We start from the raw sequence: 23,421 nt of genomic DNA, 5'->3' as shown, positions 1-23,421 counted from the left end.
AGACAATCATCTCTCGCTTTCATGAATCCCACAGCTGTGATAAATATAAACATCATCTGAACTGTTTATTTATACTGCAAATCCAATTTTCTGCACTCTTCCATTACGCAGGTGGCCTACAGCTGAGTTCTCTATCTTAACACCCCCTGTGTGACCGTTTTAACAGTATAAGAAAAAGTGAAAGAAATGAAAGCATAAAAAAATATGTAAACCAAATGAAGTTAATGAACAATATTTTTGGCCTTCAAAGATAAAATTACAGCAGCACCAAAATAACACAATCATGACACGTATGTGAGCTACAATGTTTACAGCTGTTCTTTCATAGCACAAAGCCACCTTGTTTCCGTACAAGCCTGAAAACCCTCTCTCTTGCCGTCTCTCTCTCTCTCTCTCTTTCTCTCTCTCTCTCACACACACACACACACACACACACACACACACACACACACACACGCACATGCTGATGTCACAACAAGAGAAATAGCCTTGTCGGAGCCAGGCGGTCCTAGGAGGAGAGGAGGGATTACATAACAGGAGCAGAGTGAGGAAGGACGTGCCTCAAAAAGGATGGCGGAAAACATTGTTGGGACAAGGCGGGGTGGAGGGAAAGAAAATGTAAAACAACAATATAAGACTGTAACATGAGTCATCCATTTAGAGAGCTTTTATTTTCAATTATTTAGGCAAAGGCAGAAAAAAAGACAAAATTGTGCTTGAGGAGACTGGAACCGTTACACTGTCACTGATGTCATTTGTTGACATTTTTCATCTCCATTTGCTGCCTCTACATGCTACATATTGATGACTATAATCCAGCCAGTTAAATCCATGTGGAGCTCTGCAATTTAAGGGTTCTGATGACTCAAGGGGACGTGTGGCAGGATGATGTAAAGGCTCCAAAAACACACGCATGGACACTACATATTTACACATGTACACAGAGGTACTTGACAGCTTGACAGAAACGCAAGCTCTATAAATAGAGCTCAGCGGCAGACTGGAACTTCACCAGAAACAAAAAAACAGAAAAGAAAAGAAGAAAAAATATGCCATAAGAAGAGAGAATACTTTTATCCTGAATCAAAAGCACCATGTTTCAGCTTACAACCAAAGATATACTGCTGAGTCAGTGCAAATGAAAGACTTTCCACATCTACATGTCAACACCAAACACATAGAAGGAATTAATAATGTAGATAACACGCTGTAAAAAAATGTCCAATTTTAATTCAGATAATGTTTTAAATGAACTTGAGCAGAGAAAAGTCAAGATATAAGGATCATGTGGCTAAGGTTCATGATTCACTATTTTCACACATACAGCTTCTCTACTATTTTTGGAAGAAGGGGTTGATTATTATTTCCATGTTCAATCAGTTCAATCCCAGGAGACGATGTAAATCCCATCAGAAAAGGCAGCTGTCATAAAACATCTGCCGAATCAAACATGCGGAGCTACCTGCTGTGAAGACCTGATGTAAATGAGCAAGCAGCCAAAAGTTGACATGTGAGATTACTGTGTCGACAAAACTGCAGATTCAATCAAGATATTTCAGGATCACATTTTGTGACATTTTTAAGTATAGTTAAGGCCTTAATTTTGCATAAATGGCTCTCAGACTTTTTAAGCATCTGTGAAGACACACTGTCAAAAACATTGCAAACATATACATCCAGAAATGTAAAAACCATAACGTGGATTGTACAGTTAAGGATCTCAAACCTGAATAATGAATGCACACTCAATCTAAATTTCCAGTCAGGTGTCATGATTCAGGAATGTTTAATAGGAGTACTACGCAAATGGGCTTTCTTTGCTGTGTTTCTAAACAGTATTGTACATTGTCCTCCACATCCATTATCACACAACAGCATGCTCTGACTAATTGTACTTTCCACAACAATTTAGAGCATATTTACAAGTGGAAGCATCTCTCTAGAGAGTTACACATGTTGCCAATTCAACAGCACATTTGACATTTCAGCTATAAAAATAAAAGTATTTTTGACCCATTAAGGTAACAACTAACAACTGTCAAGCCACATTCTCACACAGTCCTTACTGAGCGGAATTAGAGCTTGAAAATGCAGACTGGATTTTTAATGAACATTTGGCCCCCAGGACAAATTTAGCAGCTCCAAACTAATGAACTGGCTGGCTGGGGGTCACCTTTACGGGAGGCAAGAGGCAGGAAAAAACACATTAGTTATCATGAGTACTCACATTTCCTTGCAGAGGATGCCAATACGCTGGTTTTCTGAGCTGCTCCCCTCTTTTGACAGACTGAGCTCTTCCTGATATTTGGAGTTCTGCTGTTTCAAAGCCTCAAGCTGAAGAGGAGCAAGATGGAAGAAAGGAAAGAGGGTGAGAAAGACACAGGGACTACAGGTATACAAGATTACACCTGATCCTTATTATTATTTCTCTAGAGGAAACAAACAAATATTGCAATTGTGTGCTGGTCAGTGATTTTTGGATCCCGTCTGGAGTATTTATGCTTATTTCATCTTGGCTGTAATTAAAGCTGCAATTACTCAAAGGAGTTTTTGTTCTAACAGTGATGCTCTGCAATTTTAAAGAGTTTGGTTTTGTTCTTCTACCTCATTACTTCAGTGTGAAATGTCTCATTTCAGGCTTTTTATCACTAGTGAGGGATATGAGTGTTTGGCCTACCTGTGTAAATGCTATGCATAAATAGCTCAAACAAAGAAGTTACCTTAAACAGGAAAAGGAAAGTCAGAATTCAATACCAAGAGAATGAAGCAAGAAAAAAAAAAAAACAACTTAATTTTGGATAATTAATTTTGGATTTCTTCATAACATTGCGTATGTAACAGTCAGTTAACAATATAAAACTCCACTTCTCATTCGTCCATATATCAACAGAAATCCCTGTCCTACTAAAGACATGTTTATGATCTTTCTTTCACAAAAAAATGAAAGCAAAGGTGAAAAACAGTCCATAAAGCACAGAAGCTGAAAGTAGTGACTGTCAATTTATCTGAATTCCCATCTAATCAATTATCAAGGTATTTACTGGCTGGGATAATCCCCAAAGCTTTAAGTCAGTGACCACACACATGAGTGTCTATGGTTTAATTCTCTCCTTCTCTCCCTTATTTAAATTCCAGCAACATTTTTGAGCTCTACAAAACACACAGATATATTCAACATCTTGTTCTAAATGATCGTTGCATTCCTTGGTTTGCATTCAAGAAAAATGCAGTAAGAAAAAAAGAATATCTGGGTCACTAAGAGTGAGACCAGAGGTAATACCTAAAATACACCAGCAGACCAAAGAGGCAAGCAGACAGCAGCATGAGCTGGAACTAAAAATAAAAGCCCCAGAAAGATCTATTCCTTCAACTTCACTGCAAGAAAACTTTTTTGTTTCCCATTTGAGTCACATGGCAGAGATTCCAAACGCATCTGAAATCACTCCTGAAGCTTCAAAGTGCTTCTCGGACACATACAGCGCTGTGATATCAGCTGCTTTAGAACAGCGCCAGTCAATAATTAATTAACGAGTATGACTTTGAAGTCTATGTTTTTGCTGAAACAAAAAAGAAAATAAATACATTATAAAAACCTCATGCTAGCCTTTTAGAGCATGTTTCCATTTGCACATTGTGATATTAACTGCAGCTGAGCTTCAGAGTTTTTTTTAATTCTATTATGATAATGTCCAAATTGAATGCATAAACACATGAAGACACACAAACAAGCACAAAATACAGAATTATCCAATAGGTTACAGGCACAGGCAAGGATCATTCACCTGCTTACAATGACCAAGAGATACTACTGTATTAGAAAATGACTGCAGCACTGAAGGTTTTCCTCTCAGTTTGATGTGCTAAAAATAAATAAATAAATAAATCTAACGAATGATCCTACCTGGTAGTGAGGCGAATAGAGGTTGTTGGAGTAACCCTGATGCAGAGCAGCTATGTCCATACCTACACAGCTTACCACTGCTGGATTTCAGATGCGTTCCCTCGCTAAACGACAGCAGTGTTGTGACAATGCCTCCCCTCTCACTCTGTCTATAAAATGCATACACCAACACAAGCCGCTAGGCATCAATAAACCATCAGCTCTCATACCCTGCTGTGCACGACTGAGAGAGAGAAATGGAGAGCGTGTTGCCTGTACAACTCTCTCTCACACACACAGAGTCAGGTTAGGTTAGCACTTCCATTATGTAAGCCTAAATAAGCTCCTCCTCAGACTCCTCCCCACCTTTCTGCAGCTCACAATCTGGTTTGTGCACACCACATGCACACACGCGCATGAGAATTTTGACCATTCATTCATTGGTGAATTTCAGCATCTCAGATTGAACCCTCAGTTGGAGACTGCAACAACATGTAATGTACATTCTACCAGACATGCCTTCATACTTTAGGCTCCTGCACTCGTTTAGTGATGTGTTATAGCATGGATACTCTGGAAATCTAACTAGGGCTGCAGCTAATCATTATCCACATGACCAGTTAATGTCTATACAGCAATGCCTGATTCTAGATCAATCAGTCCATAGTTTTAGTTGTCAGCTTTAGGAACCAGCTAATAGAAAAGAAATGCATCTACATGTAGAATTATTTTTATTATTAGAAATACTTATGTTAGGTTATTACACGTTACGGTTTAAATGGTAAAACAGTTTATTTGAAATGAAGATGTTCTTTCCATGTACTAAGTTAGGAAATTACTGCACTTTACTTAAATGTGGTGTATTTGTCTTTATGGCCGGACCTAAATATTACCCACATAGCAAAATTGGTATGGCCCGGATCTGGCCCACACAATGTGCTTACACATTGCCCACATACCACAAAAAATGACGGCCCTTTGGTGGCCCACATCTGGTTTGCCAGATGTGGCCCATACATGGTCCAGCACAAGGCCAGTTGCAGACACACTGCTGGTCCTGTGCTGGCCCAGAACAGTTTCAGCTCTGGCCCCAGATGTCAGCCTAATGTGTACCTCAATCAAGCCATGTAATAACAACAATGTGCCGGAACATAATAGCACAAAAGTAACATGACGAAACTCTGTTCAGACAGTGAATGGACTGATTCTTATGTAGCGCTTTTCTACTCTCCCGGATTACTCCAGGTGCTCTATACAACATGCCACATTCACCCAATCACACACTTTCTCTAAACCGAGTGCTTCCTAACTACATTCATACACATTCACACTCTTTACATGCAGACTGGAGGAACCAGGTATCGAACCACTAGCATTCCGATCAGTAGGTGACCTGCTTTACCTCCTGAGCTACAGCCACCAAGTGGTAAACATGAGTAAACCCTCACTAGGTTTTGGATAAAGTGTACACTCACAAACCTGTCAAACCAGCATTTGAAACACTGGCTACCATAGCAGTATAGTATTGCAACGTGGCATTTGGGTCTTCTAACTAAAACAGGAAAACAGGAACATAAATAGTGCCATCATTGCCAGACCTGGCCCACATCTGGTTGACCTACACCCTACCATGACACCAGTTAGTCAGAAGTGCCAATTGATGCTGTATCTAGGGAAGACCTGTTTTCTATGAGCCTGGGCCACATAAACCACACCACAATCGGGCCAGATATGGCATGCCATTACATAAACAGTGCCATCTATGCCAGACCTGTCTGCTATGTGGGTATTTGTCTATAATGGCACACGGCAAAAATATCAGAATTATTGTTTCATGTCGTCTATAATGTGCCAGTATGAATCTATATTTTACAGAACACAATGCAGACAGAGAGGCCAGGGTAATTTAGAAATGGAGTCATGCTGTTTAAAAGGCAGATCTGCTCCAACCCTGTTATTTACAGTACTCTTTAGTCTTTACGGGACCGTGTGCCACACCATTTTCCTTTCAAATGTAACAATGTATGCTAGAGGTGGGAATCACTATACAACTCACGATACGATATTATCACAATACTTAACGCACGATACGATATTATTGCAATTTTTTAAAATATTTTGCGATATTCAGATTCTGTACATAAAGGTGAACTTTATCAATATTCATTTTATCTAATATCAAAGTCTCACACTCAGTCTTTCTCTCATTTCAGTCAGCTTTATTGTTGACAAACTGAACGGTTTGTATTACAGTCTAGTCCAACTTAACTGAATGCAACCATCTGGTACAATTATAGCTATTCTGAACTATGCAATTTATGAAAACTATGCAGCCCATTCAGCAACTGAAGACTTTGAAAGTAAATTAAAACAAAATATAATTTTACATTACATAAAAAAAAGTTTTAAACTTAATTAAAATAAAACATGTCTTAAATTAAAATAAGTAAACTGTCATGTTTATTGCTGCCAAAAAAAAAGTTAAACACATTTGGACAGTGAAGGAATGTCAGGATTCTTGCTCAGAAAAAGGAGCTGATCAACATACTCTGAAGTCAGAGCAAATTGTTTGTAACAAAATATCGATTTCTGCTGTCCCTGTATCGATACATTATTAGCAAACAAAATATCACGATACTACACAGTATCGATTTTTTCCCCCCACCCCTAATGTATGCTATGTACAGTCATGTGGAAAAGAAAGTATGCCCTATTTCAAGTTTTTCAGGTTATAATAAAAACAGCATCTGCTCCTTAGAAGGTCTTAAAACAAAGCTGAAGTAGATCCTTACTGTTTCCATAGGAATTCAAAGGGTAAGTAACAATCGGGTGCTGCTAATCAAATAAACTAACTGATCATCAGCAAGAGCGGGATGAGTATGAGCTTTGGTAGTTTGCTGGACTGAAGCACTTAGTCCATGTGTTAACACAATGCCAAGAAGGAAAGACATCACCCGTGATCTTGATCTTTCTAAGAGTGGACATCCTAAAAAAATGTATTCAAAGGTCAGACTGTAATATTCAGAGAAACTGCAACATCTCAGACTCTACAGGTCTCATAAAGCATGTTAAATGTTAAAACTGATAACAAAAGGTTAGTATGTCTTTTTTCCCAAAGTGTTCCCAGGAAAAAGGCTCTTCTCTCACACATGACAGCACAGATTAGGTTTTCAAAGCTGCAACTGAACAAACCCCAAGACGTCTGCAACACAGACAAGTCTAAAATGAAGATGTCCATGAAGTTGGTCATAATGCACAGTAACATACTCAATGAAGACCAAACACAGCATATCAGCACAAACGCAAAAACAGGTAATGCTACTCTTTCAGAATATTTGGGACTCTTTCATAAGTAATCTAAAGTGATAAGACCTCTGTGTTGTGTTCCTGAGGATCTGTCTATAAAAAGCCTCTTGTGATTTTAATTTGGTGCTTTTAAATTTGTTAGGCAGCTGAACGAAAAATAACATGCTTAATTAGAGAACTGCACATTAAGATGATCTGCAGTCAGCCCCTTTTTTCTTTTTCCTTACTTTTCATCTCTGTATACATATTAGAATGCTCAGAGTAGGAATTAATTCAATGAAGATATTAATGAAAAAAAAAACTATAATAACTTGGACACAACACAAAACACAAAAGAGACTGATCTCAAGTCAGTTGTTTATACTGATGCATACTGATGTAATGTTGCCATCACACACACACGCTCACACAGCAGCTCACTCTGACATGTGCAGTGTTACATCACTACCTACAGCATCATGGGTGAGTGGAGAAGAGAGCTAGACGTAAGAGCATCTCTGCTGAATAATTGCTTGATCACGTGAGTGTTAGTTTTAGTGCACAAAGTCAGATTTCTCCCTCCTGCAGCTACCAAAAAATTTGGAATTAAAATATACACACGTGAATTTGATACATGCTACTATTCAGCAGTGCTGGCAAACAGAAAGAAAGCATCCAAAATGTAACATTTATACTGAATTAAAACGTCATTGATGAAAGCTTAAATAATTTACACAAAGAGGAGTTGAACTGTGCAGGAGGTGCTTATTTTGAGTGCTCACAGTTCTAATTATGTAACTTCAAAATGACTAACATTTACTACATAAATAACCAACAAGGTAAAATTCTATTTTAACCTTTAGAATGACTAACAAAAAATATTTTACGAAAACTGCATAAAATATTATGTACAACATATTAAAATAGAAAATATTACATAGTTAAATCTATGTAGAAATGTAATTTGTATATTTATTAAATTATTAGGGATCCTTCGTCCTTTTAGAGACAACTGACACCAAATGGACCTTAGCTAAAAATATGTATCCATTTCCAAAGCTCACCATGTCTCAATGGTAGAATAACACACTGAATTGTCAATTTAAACTTGCTAATGAATGATTAGCAGAAACATTGTAGTTTTATGTTTAAGTCTTAGTTTTAGCTTTTCAATTATTATAATGTGGGTGGTATTTTTGCAAGACTTATTATAGGTATTATAATACAAACATAAAACTTCATGTAGTGCCGATATTTCAGTCACAATAATTATCTGCAGCAACCTGCTATCTTCACATTTAAGCACACTGACAAAGACAAAAACTGGAAATTTCATAAGCACACGATATTTCGGTTATTTTTTGTCTTTTTCAATTGCCAGTTTTTTATTTTTATTTTAGTTTAAGTGTTTTTTCATATCTAGTGTTGCTGTTTAGCTTAGCTTTAGTTAAATATAGCTAAGTGGAGAGCAAACATGCTACCTCTCCTGGACCATGAAACCCTCTTTAGAGAATCAGAGAGAAAGTGAGAGCAGACATCCGATAGAGAAAGAGTGGGAGAGAGGACAGAAAAAAATGGAGATTAGGCAGGGGTCATAGATGACTTAAATCATGTCAAGCTGGTGTTATATTATATACTCAGTTTAAGTTGACTCAAGTATATAAACTTGCCACTGGAGTAACAGGGGTTTAGAAACAAGCCATAACTTGCTTGTCATCAGTATGCACATACAACTTTGATTATATATGTAATCATGTTCTTATAATGTTAATTTAAGTGTCTCTTTTTCTGCTTACACCAATAGGATGGTATTTTAATTATCCATGAATTCATCAAGTAACAAACGGTATAGAAAGGAAGCTGTGTTCAAATTCCTTCAGTACTTCTCTGTAAAACAGTGGGAGAGTACAGCTGCAGTGCTGATTAAAGTGTGTAGGAAAAATGCTGGGCCAATAAATTATATAGTTTATGTCAAACATAAAGCATGTTTATGTTCATTTTTCATTTCCTACTCTAATCTCCTGTGCATTTCTTTTGTAGTGAGGAGATTCGCCATCTGGAGCCCACAGGCAAGCTGACAAATAGCAAAGATGAACATGCATTATTTGAGCAAGAGCCATGCAGTGAATGATCCTCTGCATGTGGAGTGCAAACGGAGTAGAGCTGCTGAGTATAAGATAACAAAAATATAAAGTTACAGCTGAAAGTGCAAGTCGCAAACACAGGAAAGCATAGAAGGAGGAAATACAACAAGAGGGATGGACTGTAGTATTTCATGGGTGGCTGATTAAATACGATGACTGGCCCAATCACATGCGGTCGGTGTGGGAATGTTGATGTGAATATGTAACAAAAACCCTGCAGGCTACAGAAGCTGAACTGATGTGCATGTGCAAGTTCTTTCACGGGGTTGTGGCGACATGAAGTAGAACACAAGCATGTGACACTGAAACTGTACAATACCAACAGCAAAGGGTCAGAGATGGATTAAATAGTGTTTGCTGCTCTAATGCATAATTCAATAATTAAAGGAATTCCTGTTTACAACTAACACATCCACTGTGTCATAGTTGATAGTTTTTGCTATTTTAATTTCATGCAACAAACAGCAGCCACAAAGAACCAATGCTTAGATGCTGGTGTAGCTCTGACTGTTCATTACTGGTTATAAATGCCATCCACCTGCCAGAGACTACAGATTAAAATTAATTAAATCCTTAGATTCATGAAGAATTACTGGTATTTCATTTCAATTTGGACATATAATTAATTATTATGAAAACTAAAATAAAGGGTAAATAATTTTTTAAAAAGTGTAAATAATAATAATAATAATAAAAAAATTAGATCCGGAGGGCACACTGTTTAACACAGTTTTGCTCATGTTTACATGAACTACTCCTATGTTACAAAGTTGGGGTTGGTGAGGCTTCTCCCACTTTTTAAGTGAGAAGCACAATTCAAGGGGGCATTCCAGTTGATTTAAACTAAAAGGTAGGATTTCTGACTTCCCACTTCAAATGGAACGCAGCACAAGATATAGTTAAGCAGCTCTGATCTGCCCTACAAAAGGCTTATGCTCAAGCAATTGACTGAGCTTATGCTCAGTCAATTGCTGGAGTTGCTGGAGCATAAATGCTAATGTGAGATATTGTTTCAACAGCCAAACGGTGTTAGTCTTCATTCCAAAAGTCTATTAATAGAGGAATCCGTTAAATGTTGAAGAGGAAACACATTACTTTAAAATATATTTGGCAATGCTTTTACAAGCTATTTTGGGAAACGTTGTTGTCGCCTCGATCTTGTCAGCATCAAGCCTATATGCAACATTTTTGCATTTTCATAAAAAATAAAAAAATAACATAAAGACAGCTATAGAAAATATTTTCAACTGATTGATTAGCTGCAGCCAAGAACATCTGTTAGAGACAGTCATCATGTCGGGTGACACAATCAATGGCTCAAAATAAGAAACTGCTTTGGTTTGAAACAGCTTGAACTTCTGTAAACTCTGATCAGTGCACACAAAGTAGAATAGCAAGTGCAGTAACTATCAGGGAGGCAGGGCTCAGCTAACAGCTAACACTGGTGAAAGAGAAGATAACAAGACCAAGGGATAGAATAGAACTTGTAAAACCACTGTGTTGACCTCAGTCACAGCAGTGTGTATCCACAGTATCCACAGGTGATAAACATCATCCCACATATGTCCAATGAAAGCCCTCTGCTCACCTGTGTCTCCAGTGTCCTATTGTCAAGGGTCAACTGCTCCAGCGAAAAGGCCAACCTCTCTGACTTTTCAGTGGCCTGGAAAATATAATGCAGCCAGTATGAGATGTATGTTATAGTACAGAAAGAAATGCACATGTTTAACAACAAGCCTATTTTCCCTCTGGATATATAAAAACGTTCACATACAAATTTTTTCATTAATTATTCACTAAATGACACTTTGGGTTAAAAAAAGCTACCAGGTAGAGTGCGCCTCACACACTGTGGTAGATTTAGTCACTGTAGAGTTAATGCATACACCTTCCCTGAGTCTTGTTTCTGTTTTGGATAACTAAACAAACCACTTTAAAAAAAACTAAGTACAGAGTCAAACAGAGTCATATTAGCACTCAAAAACAGTACTCTATTAATAGAACAGAGCGATTAGAACTCATTAAGGATGTTGGCTAAAAAAGGAAAGTCAGCCTCAAGATTCTCCTGCTGTTTCACCCTTACATTAATCTCTAATGGGTTTCTTGAAGCATGAACAGAAGTATGAAAGCTGTGGCTTTAGGCAAAAAAGAACTGCAAACTGTCCGGTCTACTTTCAGAAACAAAAGCAGTAGAAAAAAAGACTACATGCATTCAGCAGATATTCATTAGCAGGAAAAACTGTCTAGTTTTTCAATTTTTCATTGCTGCATTTATACATTTTCTCCCACCATGTTTGATGTGTAAAAAAAAAAAAAATCTGAAAAAGAGACCACTGGGAATGTAAAAGTAGTAAAGGAACAAAAGTCTTCTATAGGAATTGTTGTAGCACTGTTTCATAATCTGGAGCAGGCGCCACGTTGCGGAAGCCGCCATGTTGCCCCACCATCTTGAATATTGTTGCCTATATGGGCGTTGTTATTCCACCTAATTGCGTTTTATACAGTATATGTGGCTAGAGATCGGCCACATGCGTAGTGTGCCTTAATTTAACAATAACAGATAGCTCTTTAAAACTATCTCTCTAAAAAAAGCAGCAACTGTAATTCCTCTCAAAATGTATGGAAATAATACTGTGAATAGTCAACGGTAACTTTATTGTTCCCAAACACAACAAACACACTAGACACACACACACACACACACAAAAAAAATTCATGGCAATAAAATTATAAGAAATTACAAGATGTACAATTTCACTCATAAATTCAATTAAAATGCCCAAATTACCAAGATAATCAGTCACAATAAATTGTTAAATGAACCGTTTTACTTATCAGTAATTTGTATCAAATTAGGGTTAATATCTTGCCAACTTTTCTTTCTAGAGAATTACTATGAAATTACTCTAAATATTTCTTTTTTTTTTTGTACGGTGTTAGGACAAATGTTTGGATTGTGGGTATGGCCTTTTACAGTCAAATGAACAGATGTAAATGTAAATGTAATACAGTAAAAAAAAATAAAAATAAAATAAAATATTAATGAAAATCAAAAGTGAGTAACGTCAAACTGAACCTCTTGAATAAGTGTATTTTGTACATGTGCACACCTACCTGTGTCAGCTGGGCTCTCAGCTCTTTCTCCCTGGAATGATTCTCCTCCTTCAGGGTCTGGTAGTCTTTCGTTGAACGCTCCACAATCTGCTCCAATCCTAACAGAAAAGAGATAGCAGCTTTAACAAATCACTCACTGAAATGAGAATAAAGGTAGCAGATATACAGCAGATATGTTTACCTTGCATTGTCTTTGCTGCTTTCCTGTTCTCCTCCTCAGCTGTCTCAAGTTTTTCTCTCTGAAACGGAGAGGCATCAGCTTGACCACGAGCTAATCACTCAAACAGCAGCATTCTTGAACCTTGAGCTAACCAGGGAATAATGACTGGCTCCAGAAAGCATACAAGGTTGTTGGATGAAATTCTGCTCTCAACGATCCTCACAAACAAAAACACAGAGTGATTAAATAAGACGAAGCTACAGCTCCACGAACCACCCGCACAAACATTGCACTTCATTTAGAAGATGTGCTGAAGAGTTTAAGCACAACTCATGTTCTTGCTTTTCTGTCAGTGATAATAGCAAAACGACTGACTCTGTAACATTATTGTGACAATTCAGACCAAAACATTACTATAATAATTTTAACTTTTATTTTTGTGATTGATTCATGTTTCTTGATTTTTGGCACAATTGCCAAAATATCCACTTGCATATTTACTTAGAGTTAATTCTCAAAGTAAATAGCCCTGTACATCAATACAGCAACAGTTACTGAGGATTTCTTTCTTTTATTATACAGCACAATTATTTCCATGTGTTCCTCATGCTTGCTCCATATGGAACATATTAATTTTCTTGTCTTTGAATCTTTAAGGATGTTTCCCAATAGGTCTGGCATTTTCATTTATTATATATGCACTCTTGTGAGCGATGACAATATAATATTCACTTACTAAACAGTCACAATCTATTCATCCTGTGTACCAGCTAAATGATCACCTTTTAAATGTCTACACCAAAACTTCCTCCAGCTATTTTGATGAGACAGGCCTTATGTCAAAGTAGTAATTGCTGTTCAAAGTTAAAAGATCAAATTTAGGAGTTAAATGTGCTCTATATCCTGACACCACCATTTTCTATTTAAATGCCGTTGAATTGAATGGGGTTAACAGGATGAGAAAGCTGTATCGCTTGTTTGTTTTAGCCAAACATCTGTGGTCTTTTTATAGATGCCTCATCACTCCAGCCACTCACGCACACACTCAGACCTTTTGCACTGCTTCCAAGCACTTTCTTCTCCAATGTCTGCCTCTCTAGTGTTTTGTACACATTCCTCTTGTATAGTGTATATATTGTATTATATATAATTCTCCTGTCTGTTATTTATTCCTGCATTCCTGTACAGTTGGCGTGGAGCACCCATAATTTCATTGTACATGTGCAATGACAATAAAGGGCTGTTCTATTCTATTCTTTTCTATCCTATTCTATTGTCAGTAGGAAAACTGAATAAGCTGTCAGTAAGTACTGTTTGTTGAGTTCATACAGTAAGCCACAGGTAGCTGAAGAAGTAGTTTTTTAACAATGAACAACTAAAAGCAGTTCATTTCTCACAAGATTTAATAAACAGTTTATTTAAAAAAAATCTATAAAATTAATAAAATTATTTTATGGGTCAGGCTTTGAAGGGTTAACATAATCACAATAATTGCATTAAGAAAAAAATAATATACAATCAAGATTTTAAAATTAATTTTAATCCTGATCCTAATATATAAAGTGTTAAGAATGTAATTCCTGCAGTAAGTAGTTCAAAATAAAAATAAATACCTGCATTGATTTGTAATATATATATATATATATATATATAAAAAAAATAAAAATATATAAAAATGGGAAACAGAGCAGTTTAACTTTTATTTTACCCCAATTAGTTTTTAATTTGTAGTTCATTTTGACCTTTTTTTGTACTTTTTTAAAAATAATGTTTACACATTATAAAAATTCTGGCAAATATGAAGTTTACAAACTCTGTATAAATGTATTAAAATAACATGCTTGTCATCATCAGTACTATCAATTTGTCTCAAAGGCCAAATAACTAACCATTTCTCCCAGTTCTTTTTGGAGCGGTATAGAAGTAATTTCTTCCATATAATGTATATGTTTGAAAATATTAACAGACAGTGTGGCAGTAGGACAATTTCTGAAGCCAGTGTCTCGTAATGGCTTGTTTGCATGCTGCTTCCAGAAGCTATTTTTGTCAGCACTGCTTAGTCCATCAGGGTTATAACCAAGATCTAAGATCTAACCAAGTTCTACAAACATTAAAGCCCAAGACTTAAGAAATAATGGTTGTTACTTCCTTCCAAACAGGTAGGACAAAGGTGCCAGTCAAAATTTATGGGCATGATCAACATTCCTGCCAGCAAGCCTAGATGGGTGACAGTTTACTTCAACCTTTGTTTGATTTGTCAAGCCGATATGTCTGGCTCAAGTTTCTAAAATGAATGAGCTTGCACTTTTTAACAATCTTACACACAGGGGCAATGGAATAATATGCACACTGCCCAAATCTAGGATCTTGCATCACTGATTCAAACTCAGGATTTGTACTCCTCACCTACTACAGAAATATGGGCTAGCTGAGCAAGCAGTCTCATTGTAATGTTAACGTTTGTCCATGCTGTAAGTGAAGAATACAAAGACTGGATGCAAACGTTTCACTAAAACTAAATATGTTCATTACAAGATTAAGAAAATCCCAGTCAATCCAATTAAAAGCACTCAAACTGAGTAGAATAACTTTTTCCTTTTTTTTTTTTTTTTTAATTTGTTCAATAATGTGTAACACTTTCCTCACACTGTCTTGAGTTTGCATCTATTTTTTTTTATTAATCTAGTTTAATCCTCACTAGTTTTTAATTTTCATTTTTACCAAGTTAGGGAGGGTCTAAAGAATTTTTTTAAATCAATAATTGTACTGAGAAAACAAGAATTTATACGATTATTCAAATGATTTTTGTATTTAATCCAGACTACAAGTAGTGTTATACATGACTGTCTCTCTTATAGATGGTTTGTTTCCTCAATCTCCAAGCCTGCAGTTTTGTTGTTTTGGGGATGATCTAATAATTTCCTTACCTCACAAATCCTATGTCTTTCTCCACCTACTCACTCATTTTGTGTACTTCTTATTTGTTTCTGACTTGTAATGCATTATGACAGCTATTTTATTGGCAATAATGCTCTCTGATTTTTTTCATTTTTGTTTAAGTTCTATGGTTTCTACTTTAAAATTATTTCCTTTTGTTTTAGTTTTATTCATTTTAAGTTTCTTAAATTATTATAATATGTGAGGTATGTGTCAGAATAGAAGAATATAAGTGCTATTACAATAAAAACGCAACACTCTGCTTTTATGTAAGCCAACCTGTACATTTTAAATAATTTTCTATTAATGTTTTTAGGCCTTTTATATTTTTATACTTGCTTGAAAAGTTCACAATAAGTTAGATATTAATAATTGAGACCAATGTAAAAAATAATGTAAATGTGAGTTATCATAACAAAGAGCTATGTTTGTCTACGTTCTCTTAGATGTATCACTTTAAAAGCCATTATTATTGACAGACAGGTAAAGTATACAAGTTCAAAGATGGGCTACAGTACATTGTCATTTCTCTGAACATGTGTATTGTATTTATTTATGTCCAGAGTCTCTTTCCTTCTTACCAGACTGGTTAGCTGTTGTTCCAAAGACGTCTTATCCTGCTGTACAGACTGAAGCTCTTTCTGCTTGCTCTCCAGGTCAACACTCAGCTCACTGATCTGTTCGAAGCACACAGTATAGACCATAAAACATACACATGTATATCTGTATAGAGCCATAAATTATGCATCATCACAGTAACTTCAACAGACCACACAGAGTATCACATTTTACTAGATGGTGGGTTGAATGAAGAGTGTTATACCAGTTCTTCTGATTTTACAATCATGTAACAATTTCAATAATAATGATAAATGATGACTAACACATTCAACAAGCAATTATGTTTCTTATAAAGCTGTGGCACAGGAATCGCTGAACAAAACACCATAGTCAAGAATTCTCTGGTGCTTTCTACAAACCTTCTTCTCCTGAGACTGAACCTGTGCCTTGAGGCTGCTGATTTGTTGCTGTGACAGAGACACAGCATCCTCCTTCTGCTGGGACGCCCGGAGCCTGAGCTGGAGATCTGCCACCTCCCTCTCTAGCTCCATTATCCTGGAGCGCTCAGACACTGTGGCCACCTACAGCAGAAAGCAGAGTCATGAGGAGGCTATGGGGCAAAGAGGAGACAGGGGGCATGAGAGAGGAGATTAGTAGTGCCTGCTCATATGTAATCATTTGCTTGGTTTGTCCAAAATGCAAAGACATTTACTTTACAGTCACATAAGTAAGGGAAACACATTAATTTAATTATTAATTTATAGCCTCATTTTCCTTTTTCATACTTACCTAATTAATTAGGGAGCCTACGGTTACTTAGCCTACTTGGGTCAGAAATCAATTAGACAGAATCTGTAAGATATGTCACCATGACATGACATGAACCTAAAACAAGCAGCTAGCTTAGCTTAGCATAGCATAAAGACTGAAAAAAGTGATGGAGCAGCCACAGTCAAACAGCTAAAAGCTGCTGTTTATGACGATTTCTGCAACTTTATCATCTTGTTAAATACGGTGTCGAAATGTATGAAATCTTCATATTCAAGATATGGCGCTTTAAAGGGAACCGCTGAATTTTCTTCCTGTTATAGACACCACAGAATGGTTATTACAACTACAGCTATTGCAATTTACCCCTGTTTGGCAAATGTATTTATTTTCATGACTGAATAAATGTTAAGTATATTATGGACGTTATCTTGGGGATAATAGAAAATATAGTCATGCTGAACATCAAATGGGTTATTTTATTGGCCTTAAGAAGTAAAGGTTTACTGAATATCAGTTTATTTGTACTTTTAAAAGAATGTATTTTTAAATATGACATATAATTGAGTAAAACATATCACAATGTTTCTCCCTTACATTAATGTGTTAGACATAAGCCCTATAATGAATGACATTTACTGTTATGAACACTACAGCCTGTAACAATCTGCACTTTTGCTATTTAATTGTGGCTGAACCAAGTAGGTATTAAATAGCCTGTTGCGGTACAAAGAAATACCAAAATGCACCAAGGAGTAGAAATGAATACATATTCAGTTATTTGAATCTTTGTGTCATCTGACAGCTTACATTCTTTATGTTAAGCTAAACTAAGTAGCCTCTGTACATTTCATTATACAATACAGGTACAAAAATCTTGAGCCAACCCTCATTTCCAAACCTTCCAAAGCTTAGATTTTAGCTTAGATCTTTTTAAGGTGGTCTTAAGCAATATTTCTCCAGGCATTCTGGAGGTCTTTCAAAGTTCTTCTTTGAACTCTGCCTACTTTTGCCCACATTTTCAGTCAACTCTTTGTACCTCACCATTTTCAAAGGAAATCCCACGCAATCTTTCACAAAAACACAATTTATTCAATTTCTTTACCTGAACCCATAAAAACTGCCAACAATAACAGTTTGATAGGCATAAAATTATATTACTGAAACAACGTGATTCCCAAAAAGCTATTAGTTTAAACCTTAGCATATGACATATATTTATATCTTGGCATATGGATATGTACATAGTCTCGTTAAAAAAAATGTTCTGGGGAAAATGGACACGTAAAGAAGAAAGGACGAAGTGGCAGCCCCAAAAACTACAGTAGAAGTAACGCATCTGAATGTCATGTCAATAAGAAGCAGGAAAAAAATCCAGCAAAGACTTAAAATAGGACCTGAGAGATGCATATGCCCCTTCAGTTGATTCATCTACTGTTCACTAAATCCTCATCAGAAATGGTCTCAATGGAAGGGTGACTGTCAAGAAGCCATTCTTAAAGAAGGAAAAGGTTTAAGTATGGTAAATTACACAATAACTGGACTTCTGGATGGTGATCAATCCAAATTTTAAAACCTTGATATTACATACAGAAGAGGTCAGGAGAAAGCAATACTCACTGTTGTACCTATCTGTAAAACATGGTGGAGGTTCTGTCACAGTGTGGGGTGCATTTCAGCCAGTGATGTTGGAGATCTTGTCAAAGTTAATGTAATTATAAATGGATTTTGATCCACCACATAATACTACTTTGAAACCATCTGATTGGCAATGCAACATTTTTCAGCATGGCAAACACACTGTCAATGCAATACACACACACACTGGAACACTATGAGTCCCGGCTTGGCCTCCCCATAGCTCAGAACTCAACATTACAATATTGAAGCAGTGTGATCATCTTAAAATGTAAAAATGTTTTTTTTTAGAGCTTTAGAATGTCCCTCAGGAAGCCTAGAGAAATATTCCTGAAGACTTCAGTTCAGGTTGTGTTGAAGAATAAAGGTGGTCATACCAAATATTGGCTTTAAAGCTTGTAAGAATGGTTTAAACTCTGTTTTTGCCTTATATACTGGATTTCCATGTGTGTTTGCACTTGTTTTAATAATAAAGAGATGAGGGATGGCTTAAGACCTTTGCACAGAGAGAGAGATTACATCAAGAACTTTGGCTATACAACTGGCTAAAACAAACCAAACATTCATTCATAAGAAAAAAATCCACTCCCACTGGAAAGAGAGGTGGCAGATCTGCAGCAAAGTTCCAACAACCAGCAGAAGACCTGGTCCAAATGGGAATTTATTGCTTTACTACAGAAGCGTTTGACTCATCAAAAATATGTCAAAGCTTCAGGTTAAAAGACATAGGATGGGAGTCTTCTACATTTATCTTAAGGTCAGCAAGTCCCATGAAAAGGTCAGGTAGTGAAAGGCTCAAACACATACTATTTGTTTGCTCTCCAGGGCTCTGATGGTTTCAGACATCAGATATCTGAAATATGATCATCTCAGGGCCTTCAGGTACAGACCCCCAGTCTAAAACAGAAGGTTTGTGAGGAGCACAAAAGCTGGGTTTAAAGAGAAGGACACCAAAACAGTTGTTAACATTGTTTCAAACAGTGACCAGTTGCAACAGGACCCAGCATAAAATAAATATGAATTATTTTCAACTTTGAATCATGCAAAACTACTCTAGTAGAGTCCCGGAATAATTACATGACATTGACAATAAGCATAATAGGTATACTTTCATCTGTCAGCTCCCTACATTGATAATGTTTGTTTACACCTCCTGCATACTCTATCACATAGTCCAAACATAACAGTGCATGTCATAAGAGCACATCTGAAGTGGACTATCTCCTGTTGTGTGCTACATATGGGAAAGGACAACGTCACCGATTTAATGAGCTAACTGTCCTGAAATTGTTGCGAAATCGTGCCCACACACCTTTATTTACAGAATAAAAATGATAGGGCACGGAACTGGTTTCAATATTCGGAATTAAAATGTATATGAAGCAAAGCAACATATTGTTGACATCTCTACATTGTTAGTTTGTAAAGTTTGTAAAGAAAAAACATGATTAAAGGCAAATCTGTGCAAACAACAAGACTGATCCTTTGTTTCTTTGATGCTATGCATCAGTGAGTTATTGTGAAGGATGACATCTACAGGAGTAATAATGTTACTGGTAAAGACAAGGCAGTATTCTCAAACAGACTGCATTTTACACCACTTTTCTAGCTTCCAAGCACTCACACAGCTGTGACACACTGTTTTGTGACTCAGTACTTTGCTCAAGGACACTCCGAGATATAGAGTGGAGGATGTTGATGGCTTATTTTCTGAGACAAAATCATGCAAAAATGCTTGATTTTGCTCTTTTCATGGGATTTGTTGATAGGAGTAAAATGTTGAAGGATTCCACCCTTATTCTTTAAAGCCAACTAAGTCTAAAGAACCATAATCTCCAAAAAATATCCTTTAATAAAGCTTTATGCACATATGTATATTGTTTAGTATAAACAATAAACATGGGTTATCTGGAAAGCTCAAAGCAGATGAAATGTTAATGTCCCTATTGCAGGGCTGTGGACAATTTGCATGGTGTTTGCATGCTGCAGTTCCTTCAGTATATGCCAGTTGTGATTATTAAGTCTAGCGGGGGAAAAAGGCTGTGGCACTACAACTGCCAGAATTACCCTAGTGTCCTCTAAATCCCTCTGGAGTTTTTCAGCTTTGGTCTTTTCAAAGAGCAGGCTCTGCTCAAGCTCCTTTATGTGGACATGCTCCAGCCTGGTCTGCGTCTGTTAGTAAAAGAGAGCAGGAAGAGAGGAAAAACAAACACCATTGCGAACACTGAGCTGCCAGCTTTGTGCCACAGACAGAAAGAAGGCAAGACTTTAAAGAGAAGACCAGGAAGTACAAAAGCACTGATGGTTTGCAGCATTTCAGCTTTTTTGTTTGGAGTATCCAGAGTTAGTTACTGTGATCATCTCTTTCTTTCAGATACTTTTGTTTCCATTTCATGAAGCAATTGAACAAGTCTAATCCGGGAGTGAGAAAGATGCAGAAAAGACATGCACGATGAAGGCATAAAAAAAGTGAAGACAAAAGCGGCATTCAAACACAGACATGTGGACAAACAGATAATGAGAGTAATGGTAATTTAAGTGCTGCAGATGGGTAGAAAAATCTGAGATGAATAAATGAAAAGAGCAGGAATAGAACACAAGTCTGAACAAAAAAAGATAAATGATTGATAGAGTGCAGGAAAGGCAAAAACATTATGCAGCAAGTCTGATTTAATCAACTTCTCATTTTTTGGAAGAAAATGATCATCAGCTTTATGGTGTCATCCTAAGTTGTGAATTAAAAAGAGTCAGGAATCACAGTGAAAATCAAACTAACATGTCACTCAGTGGAACGCCGAGTTGACAGTGATGATAAACTATTCATCTTGGTTGGAGTCAATAAATCATACCAGACTTTCATTAAAGAAGTATCAGCCTGATCAGTGAGAGGCAGACAGCTCGGGTGAATAGGACAAGTGAGAGAACATGTTTAATTGAGAATCGGATTATGTAACCACATTTACCTCGAGGTCTCCCTTGGTGATGCATGCCTCTTCTACTCGAAACTGTAGGTCCTCCACTTTCCTGTCAAACAGGGACAATAATAAAATCTTCTAAAATCACAACACACAAGTGGCTCAGTCATTAAAACCCTACAGATTTACTGAAGAGCTGGAACAAGCTGATACTGCCAGTCATTCTGGCAGCCTTCTTATTTCAAAGAAAGAACCTTCTCTGTGAAAACAGGATGCTGCTCTTTTTCTCCCTCTTGTATTAAATGAGGCATTTCCAAAGTATGCATTTCAGGGCAGACGGTATCGTTGTCATGTGGATGACAATCAGAATGATCTACCTGCTACAACTGACAGTGCTCATCCGGAAAAAACTGACTATTTAGAAGACAGCAAATCCTAAATGGCAAAAAATTCATCTTAACTAAATATACAGCAAAATTAAAGTTATTTTGCTAATATCTTTGCTCTGTTAAAAGCTTAACGGGTGCTTGATTTTCTGTTGACATATGCACAAACTACAGCTAAAAAGCTTTTACTATGTAAAAGCAATTGCTAAATTAAAGCAAGTTTAATTTCCTAAGGACTTAGAAAAAGATTCCCATGCTTGTCTCACCTCTCAGCTGGACTAAGATGTAACTCTCTGTGTATAGGTTTGTACAGGTTTAGGCTGTGGCTCAGGTGAGGTCGCAGGTCACCAACCAGGTGATAGATCAGTCTTTGATTCCTGCTGTCTTGGGCAAGATACTGCACCCAAAGCTGCTCCCAGTGGATCAAATGGATGAAGTCTGCTTATGTGAATGGGAGAAAGCGCTTAGGTGTAGATAAAAGCGCTGTAAAAATTAATTTGTGTGTGACTGGGTGAATGAGACTTGTAGCAGAAAGAGTTTTGAGTGTTTAAAAAGGTACTATATAGGTATTAGTCAGTTTATTATACTTTTTCCTGATTAAAATTTATTCAAAACAAAGCTGCTAGAAGTTAAAAGGGTACTGTTTTAGCCCAGCTGCCCTGGGTACCAGTGTACTATAAAACCAAGCTTTTTATAGATCTAGTAATTCCATATTTTGTCCCCAGTCATCCTCGAAAGAACTCCTTCCCACTCTTGCCTAAATGTTGCTTATCATGCTAAGCTATTCTTAAGTCCCAGAATATAGATATGGAGCTGGTTATAGGTAAAGTCAAGTCAGCCACCTCTTCTCCTCCTCCAGCTGGTTGAGCAGCTCCACTTTGTCTCTATCTGCTGCTTCTACCATCGACCGCAGCTGATCCATCTTGGCCTCCATCTCCACTGCGTACTGCGGCATACAGAATTAACATGAGTGCACACATCACAAGTAAACTGTTAGATGTTGGTGACAGACCACACTTTGTTTGACCTACTGATGCCATTTTCAAAATGTGATATTGTTTCATTTTCTTATTTATTTATTCTGAAATTCTGAACTGTTCACGTGTCTCACCTGATCCCGGCATTTCCTCAGCAGAGTCAGCTCCTGCTGCACCTCTCCTGCATGGCTGGTTGCTTTTGCCACCTCGCACCTCTCCAGGTCCCTCTCTGCCAGCAGCTGCTCGATGTGCTGCTGCTTCTCCTTCAGAGCCTCCTGCAGGGCTGTGGTGCCTGAAATCTTACGAGCGTACCGAGCTGACGTTTCTGTCAGCTGTAAAAATGACACAAGCACTCGTGAATCACACTGCAGATGTTAAATCATGCACCACGCAGATTAACCAGATATCTCACCAGTCCTGCTCGGCTGGGTTTCCCACTGATTGAGGAGGTGGCGGAGCTGATGGAGCTGATGGAGGAAGCGCTGGGGCTTCTTTTGAGAATGGACCTCCTCCGTGAGCTCTTTGCCTTGGAAGGGGTGGTACAGGGGAAGCCAATTCGGGTCACCTTGTGAACTGGAGCAAACAGGCCATACCTGGGCATGCACTGGAAGTACCTGAGGAGGAGACAGGTTGTACTATGCAATTATCCTCTGTCA

At 37.2% G+C, this 23,421-nt stretch overlaps 1 protein-coding gene across 2 annotated transcripts in view; it reads right to left on the bottom strand.

The window, feature by feature from the left end:
• clip1b (CAP-GLY domain containing linker protein 1b) overlaps nucleotides 1-23,421 on the bottom strand; it is a 48,950-nt gene that overhangs the window by 19,278 nt on the left and 6,251 nt on the right. Inside the window, exons 6-16 of one of the 2 annotated variants that reach the window (XM_085414523.1) lie at nucleotides 23,178-23,379; nucleotides 22,900-23,097; nucleotides 22,631-22,734; nucleotides 21,451-21,511; nucleotides 20,555-20,659; nucleotides 16,501-16,662; nucleotides 16,102-16,197; nucleotides 12,605-12,662; nucleotides 12,424-12,521; nucleotides 10,898-10,972; nucleotides 2,228-2,334 (exon numbers count right to left, since the gene is read on the bottom strand). In XM_085414523.1, coding sequence (XP_085270649.1) covers nucleotides 2,228-2,334; nucleotides 10,898-10,972; nucleotides 12,424-12,521; nucleotides 12,605-12,662; nucleotides 16,102-16,197; nucleotides 16,501-16,662; nucleotides 20,555-20,659; nucleotides 21,451-21,511; nucleotides 22,631-22,734; nucleotides 22,900-23,097; nucleotides 23,178-23,379 — 1,266 coding nt within the window. The remainder of the gene's footprint in view (nucleotides 1-2,227; nucleotides 2,335-10,897; nucleotides 10,973-12,423; nucleotides 12,522-12,604; nucleotides 12,663-16,101; nucleotides 16,198-16,500; nucleotides 16,663-20,554; nucleotides 20,660-21,450; nucleotides 21,512-22,630; nucleotides 22,735-22,899; nucleotides 23,098-23,177; nucleotides 23,380-23,421) is intronic. The other variant, XM_085414524.1, reaches the window with a different exon arrangement.

Source organism: Rhamphochromis longiceps, linkage group LG7 (genome assembly GCF_057381845.1).
Source record: "Rhamphochromis longiceps isolate RC_006_pf linkage group LG7, R_longiceps_female_GT1.1, whole genome shotgun sequence".
In the NCBI taxonomy this organism is placed as follows: domain Eukaryota; kingdom Metazoa; phylum Chordata; class Actinopteri; order Cichliformes; family Cichlidae; genus Rhamphochromis; species Rhamphochromis longiceps.
This window is presented reverse-complemented; position numbering and strand designations above follow the sequence as displayed.